The following is a 7647-nucleotide window of genomic DNA, read 5'->3' on the forward strand; positions in this document are numbered from 1 at the left end:
CCCTCGAGCCAGCACTGGCTTGGAAATTGCAAATGCTCAACGTCATTGCCCCGGTCTTGGGTCTCTCAAGTGGGGATGACACTGGCTGTCCAGGCAGTGGCAGAGGGAGGAGTGAAGGGATATGGGAGGCCACTAAGTGCCTTCCAAGCTGGTGTGCTAAACCCGTCCAGGGTCCGGTGAATTTTCCCATGATTCTGAACGACCACACTTTATGTTTCCATTTTAGGGATAAAGGGAGTGGAGCTCAAACTGCAGGAAGCATGCTGCCTATCACTCAGCGAGGCCGCTCTGGAGGCAGACAGGACTTCAGGGGCCCACCTGACCCGACTCCTCTGCCATCCTGCCTCCTAATTAGCCCCCCTGTTGCAGCCCTGTGCTGGGAAGGGCTGATGCCATCCCATGGGAACAGGAATTGGGGGGTGGAGACTGTTAATCCTCAGTCTGGCAGGCCCAACCTCTGCCCAGGGCGCCCACTAATTCCCAAACCAAACAGCAGGCAGCGCTGGGCCCGCTGCCGGCCTAATCCGTTCCCCACCAGCCTAGGGATGGCCAAGGGGCCTCCCAGTTCCCACGCTCTGAACCTCAAAGGAAGTGGGCAGATGCTCCCCTTCTACTACAGGTTTTATAGCCCCAGCAGGGACACCGCTACCAGAGTTAGAAAAGCACACCCCCTTACTGAAGATACCCTCCTTCCAAAATTACCATAATAAACATACATCTCTATTAGATCTCTGGTGTGACTTGGTCCCCCTAGATGTGCCATCTTTGTGCAGTGTACAACCTGTGCAACTGTACATAAAGGTGCTGACCCCTAACTCCTCTACATCAACATCCATGGTGGTTTAAGATCATTTTATTGAGGGGCGAGAGGCAGGGAGAGGTGGGGGGCAGCTACAGCCCCCTCAGCCCCACCAGGGGGAACAGACCTCCTCCCCGCCCCCTGCCCCCCAAGTGGCTCCCCCTATACTATGGGGGGGACTTTGTGCAAACTCTGCCCCCCCAGGGGGGTGGAGGGGGGATGTGAAATGGTAGCAACTCGGGCTGGCAGCAGTGCTACTGGGCACTGGGGGGCTTGTAGGGCTCCAAGAGGAGGGCAGAGAAGGTGTTGACCTTGTCCGCCCCCCGCACCTCGTGGGGCAGCAGCGGCAGCTTCACAATGTGGAAGTCTTCGTACAGGTCCTCCATCTGTGGCCAGGGCACAGGGCAGATGGTGGCAGTCAGGGGGTTGCAGGGCAGGGACAGAATGTGGGTCAATGGGAAGGGTCAGGTTGGGGATCTCCCAGGATCAGGGGAGAATGTGGGGCAGGGGCTTCATATGCTGATAGATGGGAGTGAGACCAGTGAGGTCAGAGATCACTGGGCTGGACCTCCCCCTCCCTGGGGTCAGAGGTACCCAGGCCAGGCCAGCTACTGTCTTCAAGAGCCAGAATTAGGGTTAGGATTAGGAGCAGGAGGGTGGGGCAGAGGATTAGAAGATAGGATGGAGTAAAAGGTCAGAGAATACAGTAATTGATCCGTGGGGCCTTGGTTGGGCTGGGCCAGGCCCCAACTTCCAGGATCAAAGGTGTGAGGGCTGGGCAGGCAGTTGGGCATGCACACCTGGTCCAGGTACTTGGCCTGAATCTTGTGGCGGGCCTCACACATCTTGCAGGGCTTCTCAGGGTCAGGGAAGACGAGCTGGTTGACGATGATGTTGTGGGTATCAATCTTGCATTTGGCTAGCTCTTGAATCAGCCGCTCCGTCTCATACAGAGACAGGAACTCAGCAATGCACACGCAGATGAACGTTGTCTGCTCCTGCAAGGCGTGAGAGAGGACAGCGAGGGGCAAGTTCTGGCCTTGTCCCCATCCCAAGCCTCTCACCACCCGCCCGTACCATGACTCACAGGGTCCTTGAACTGTTCGCTGACGGAGCGGATGACGGGCAGCGTCTCCTCCAACTTGGACGCCAGTTGGTCTGCGTTCATGTCCCCTAGGCCCAGCATGTTGCACATCTGTGGGGAGGACGTGGGAGGCTCACAGCTTACCTGGGGTGTCTTACAGCACCCGGGTTGGGGACTGACACCTCCTGGGGTTAAAGGTCCTCAAGCAGACCACAGGGGTCAAGCCAGCTCGGCCATTTCTGGGGGATTGTGGCCAGGGGGCTTGACTTCCTGGAGCCTCAGTTTCCCCACATGTAGACCTTACCTCCAACAGCTGTTGTACTGACCACACACCACCAGGGAGAGGGTGGCAGTGGTGGTGTGCCTAAATGTGGGGGCAGTAGGCTTGTCATGTTGTCATGCTAAGAACCACCCATGGGGGCGCCTGGGTGGCTCAGTTGGTTAAGCGACTGCCTTCGGCTCAGGTCATGATCCTGGAGTCCCTGGATCGAGTCCCGCATCGGGCTCCCTGCTCAGCGAGGAGCCTGCTTCTCCCTCTGACCCTCCCCCCTCTCATGTACTCTCTCTCATTCTTGCTCTCTCAAATAAATAAATAAAATCTTTAAAAAAAAAAAAAAAAAAGAACCACCCATGGGACACACGTATGGCCTCCATTTGACAGACAAGGAAGGTGAGACCCAGAGAAATGAAGTGACTTGCTTGAGGTCCCAGAGTCGTGTCACACCAGACTGTAAAGCATTTGAGCCCAGGCCGCCTGGCTCTGGAATACGTGTTTTCAAGCTCTGTCTGGAGCACTCCGTGGGTGGGGGCAAGACACGAGTCCTATGGAGTAGGCGGACAGCCCCCCCCCACCCCCATGGTGGAGATCCATCCCATCCGGTGGGGAACCACGGACTGAGAGGGCGTGTCTGCACACTCTGACACAGGGGGTGCCCGGACGCCCTGGGGCCCTGCCTGCCTGGGAGATGAAGGGGCTGATCTGGTTCTTGATCTGCATGAGGCGGCCTAGGCCCCGCTCCACGATGGTGGGGAAGTTGAGCAGCCTCAGTGTGTGGCCTGTGGGCGCCGTGTCAAACACCACCACCGAGAAGTTCATGCCCTTCACCAGCCTGCGGGGGAGAGGAGGATCAGGCCTGTTTGCCCCCTTCCACCCCAGCCTTACACAGCACCCTCCCCTGCTGGCAGGGCCTGACCTCATGACCTCTGCGTAGCTCATGGCCTCGTCAATGCCGGGGAAGGCACTCATGGCCTCCTGCATCATCTTCTTGCCCATGCTGAGCATGTTGTCCTCCTCGAAGAACTCGTCAGGCAATTCGGCCACGCCAAGGCTGGGGTCAATCTCCTGAGGGCCGAGGGGTCAAGACTCAGGTGCTGCTGCCGCCGGACCTTCCCACCCAGGCACCAGGCGAAAGAGCCCAAGAAGGGCCCCGAATACCAACCTTCATCAGTTCATGGCTGGGGATACCCCTGAGGCACTTCAGGTCTCGTGTGGTCACACAAGTGGTCAAACCATTTCACAAGCAGATGGAAAATTGTAAACTGTGATCAGTGCCCCAGAGGGAAGTCAGAGCCCATGGCTGGGCCCTTGCATTGGCCGTTCCCCAAATGGGGCCCCGACCTCATCCAGATCATTTCTCTAACAGGAGTCCTCCCTGACCATCCCATCTAACAATGTTGCCCCAGCTCCCCCTGCCCTGCCTTCATTTCTCCTTAACTCCGAGCCCCAGCTCACATGGTTTACTCAGCATGTTCATCACCTTTATCAGCTGTCAGCACTGCGAAGCCCACAATGGGTCCTCAATATGTATGTAGAATCCATGAAGGGATGATTGTCCCCGGGCTGTCTGGTCTGCTCTGGACTCAGTGCCTCTCTCTCCATCCTCCTCCCATGTCACCTCTTGGTGACTTCACAGGTCCCATGGTGAAGCCCCCAACTCGCTGGCCTCAGAGGTCATTTCCCTGCAGGGAGCATGCCCACCCATCACCCCTGACAGTCACATCCTTGATGGGTTATTGCCAGTAACTGGGCCACCTCTAAGCTCCCACACCTCACTCTCTGACCTGGGCCTCCTTGCCTCCTACCTCTTTGGGCCATCTTGTCCCCATACCCCTGCCCCATTGTTCACTGTCAGTATCCCTCGTGGCTGGCACCCTTATCCAGCCTGGGCTCCATAGGGTGCCTCTGCAGACACTCCCTTTTCCCCGTGGCTGGCAACATCCCCACTCTGGTTATTCCCAGCTCTCTGGTATGGCTGCACCGAGGTGAACAGTCAGGGAACGCACTTGATGAATAATTCCCACGTTGCTCACCATTCCTGAACACAACTCTCCAACAGGCACTCAAGCCAGACACACCCTCGGGAGTTTCTTCTTTCTCCTCAAACCCCATCCATCCCATTCACCCCTTGTTCTCTGCTGAGACCAGTGCTGTGCCCGATTAGAAAAAGAAGCCACTGGCTGCCAACACCCTCATCTCCTCCCAGGAAATGTCCCCATGCCCACCCCACCCCCCTGCCCCTCCCTGCCCTGCTTCCATGTCCTGGGTCTGTGAGCTGAATGGAACTCGCACCCACCTACCTGCCTGAGGACCGTCCTCTGCCAGCATCCTTGCTCCCTCCCACAGCATCACTTGTCCCTCCCTGTTGGAGCGTTTACATCAGCAAACAAACATACTCTGGCATCTCCTTTCTCCCCCCGCCCTCCCCCAAAAGCCTCCTTAACACCACCCACCCCCAGCTCCCCCCAGCAATGGCCCTATTTCTCAGCCACCATGATGGCGATCACTGTCCCCACTCCTCAGCTCACCCACTCTGTGCAGGCTTTTGCCCCCATCCCCCATTCCCAGAGTGGTCTCTCTAGATCTGATGTGCCTGCTGAAGCCCACTATTTCTTCCCACCGAGTCCCTCTGTCCTGAGCTCAGGAGCTCACGATGCCTGGCTTCCTCCCACTTCACCTGTGGCTCCTTCTTGGCCTCCTTCACTGGTCCCCGTACCCCTCCCCCTGGACCCTAAATGTTGATGTGACCTCAGTTTGTTTCTGGGCTTCTCCATTCTCTCATTCTCCTCCACTTGCGCAGCTTTAAATACCATCCTTGAGACAATGACTCCCAAATCAACCCCAACCTCTTCCAAGCTCACATATCTCACATAACTAAGCCACTGTCCTGGCATCTCCACTTGGATGCCCAGTGGGCACCCTGGATTCACCGGGACCAAAATGGAATTCCTTGTTTGTCCCTTCGAAACCTGCTTCTCTCCTAGTCGCCCCCATCCCGGCTGTCGAGGGAGCCAACTAAGAGATGTACTTAGTTCACTTCTTTCCCTTGCCCATTACAACCAAACATTTGTGTTGCTTTAATTCCAAAATACATTCCAAACGTGACCACTTCTCCCAACATTCTGGCCCCACCCGAGTTTCTCCGCACGGCAGTCATAGGGAACTTTTTGAAAAATGAATTTGGCCATGACACTGCCCTGCTTAAAATGAACAGCTTCCTATTAAACTTGGAATCAAACATAACTGCTCCCAGGGGCCTGTAAAGTCCTATACCACGTAGCTGTGATTGACCTATGACATCTCCTTCCTCCCCTTGTTTGCTAAACTCTGGTCACTCTGGCCTCCTTTCTGCTCCGCAAACATTCCTCATTCGTTCTCCTGTGGGTACGCTGAGGGATGATGCAGAATAGGCAGGGCATGGTAGCTGATGGTGGGTGTTCACAGAGAGGGCCTGAACGGCCTTTGCCAGAGTGGGGAGCTGAGCCCACCTCCACTCACCATGGCGAAGAGGTTGTCATAGCCTTTGACCTTGGTGGGCACCTTGGAGAACTTCTGGTCAAATGCATCGGAGATGTTGTGGGCTGGGTCGGTGGAGATGATCAGAACACTCTCCCGCCCCTTGGACAGCTGGACCGCTAGGCTGCAGCTGGGCAAGGGAAAGGTCAAAAGGCAGGGAGTGAGGGGTCAGGCTCTGCTACCTAGGTCTGCAAGGGGTTATATAGGGTCCAGGAGCAGGGGGACCTGGATTAACAGGGGCCTTGAGACAGAATACGGGTAACTGTGGAATCAAGACTTAATCCCTATATAGGGACCTTCTCAGACTTCACCTACTGACCCCTCTGGGTGACTACAGTGGTAAGGTTCAGCTGTCCGGGCCGGTCTGGCCTAATGGCTGCTGCTTCTTTGTTGGCACAGAGTGGCACGGTCCAGCTGTCCAGCCAGCCTAGCTTGACCTTGTGCCCCCTCCCTAAACGCTAAGCTAAGGGGTCCCTTGCATCGCCCGCTAAATTCAGGATGGTTCAGTCCACTTGTTCAGGGTAATTTGCCCCAGGGACCCCTCCCCCTCCTCCCAGCCGACTGGTATGGTCTAATCACGTGCCTCCCCTCCCGCCTACCACCTCTACCCCCACGTGGCCAGAGAATGGCAAGGTTCACCAGACTAGGATAGCTTGCCCCTCCCCCTACTCCGAGCTCACTCTGGTACCGTCCAGCAGATTGGGACACCTAAGTGCTCTCCTGCGTCCCGTGCGCTGGGTTCAATGTGGTTCTACCCTTGAACCCCAACGGGGGCGGTCCAAAACAGAGGGTTCCAGGCCTGCATTCAGGCAATATCTTCCATTTGCCCCAGGTCACTTCTGGGAGTACGATCCGGAAGACCCCGGCCCAGCCCCCTTTCTCGGCTTGGGATGGAAGAGCCAGTCCCGAACCTCCCCTTCGCCCAGTGGTACATCCCACCCGTCTTCCCGGCCCCCGCCGCAGCTTCCTTACCTGCAGGTGGTCTTGCCAACGCCACCCTTGCCCCCGACGAAGATCCACTTAAGGCTGCGCTGCTCGATGATGTTGCTAAGCGTGGGCTCCAGCGGCTCCACATCAGGCGCATCCTCGAACTCCTCTGCCTCAACCCCCCACCCGGCCACCCCTGCCGCCATCTTGGAACCGGCTCACGTGATCAAGCGGAGCGCACCACGAAAAGAACCTACAGGGGAAATTGCCTAGCACATACCCATCAAGTCTAGGAGCCTGAATTAATTTTCTCATGGCCTGATTTTTAGGAGATAATAGAAACTATATTTCCAATGTCTTTCGCTTCCAGGGTTCACTTAGTCGCCCTCTTGTCCAAGTTTTTTCAAAGACTCCCCCTGCCGAATTAACATATTGGTACTTTTGACTACTCCCCTTCTCTGATTGGTTCCCAAGTCTCTCAGCTCTCCTCTCATTGGCTACATTTTTTCTCACTTTCACCAATCATTCTCACCTCCCCGTAGCCGCCAACCTCTCCTTAGCAACCAGCCAAACACCAAGTCCATGCCCTTTCCATGAAGTTAGATCCGAGGTCCGCCCTGGCCTGACTCCATAGGTTCAACTTCTTGTCGATCATTTGTCCTTATTCTCCAAAATGGGTCCCAACATCGCCTCAGGTCCGTCTCCTCTGCTATCCAATTGGCTGTGAGCCACCTGGCTCTTGACGCAAACCAATCAGAGACGAACCGATTAGTTGGCTGAAGACAGGTCCCTGGACTGCAAGTGGATTAGAGGGAGAACAAGTCCGGTAGTGGGCAAGGTCCTACGATCTTCGTCCAGTGCGCCCTGAGCCCCATGCTGGGCAGGCCAGGGCAGGGACCACACCTACAACTGTGCTCCTCGTCATAGAAGGGACTCTATTCCCGGAAACCTTCTTGCACTTTGCTCCCTGTTCGAGGGGAGACTCTAGCGAATTCCCTGTTTGAATCTCTGTCCTGGGCAGGAATACAAGATGAGTGCCAGGCC

At 56.3% G+C, this 7647-nt stretch overlaps 1 protein-coding gene across 1 annotated transcript; it reads right to left on the reverse strand.

Annotated features, from left to right (window-relative positions):
• Positions 1-835: 835 nt before the first annotated feature.
• On the reverse strand, positions 836-7441 carry GET3 (guided entry of tail-anchored proteins factor 3, ATPase). Its single transcript, XM_034996990.1, has 7 exons — positions 6649-7441; positions 5659-5806; positions 3077-3225; positions 2842-2992; positions 1887-1994; positions 1600-1797; positions 836-1185 (listed from the first exon to the last, which is right to left on the reverse strand). The coding sequence occupies exons 1-7, from the start codon at positions 6807-6809 to the stop codon at positions 1054-1056; spliced, it is 1047 nt and encodes a 348-aa protein (XP_034852881.1). The 5' UTR covers positions 6810-7441; the 3' UTR covers positions 836-1053.
• Between the last annotated feature and the right edge of the window lie 206 nt (positions 7442-7647).

The sequence above is a fragment of the Mirounga leonina genome, unplaced genomic scaffold (assembly GCF_011800145.1).
Source record: "Mirounga leonina isolate KUSES-001 unplaced genomic scaffold, KU_Mleo_1.0 Mir_94, whole genome shotgun sequence".
NCBI lineage: Eukaryota > Metazoa > Chordata > Mammalia > Carnivora > Phocidae > Mirounga > Mirounga leonina.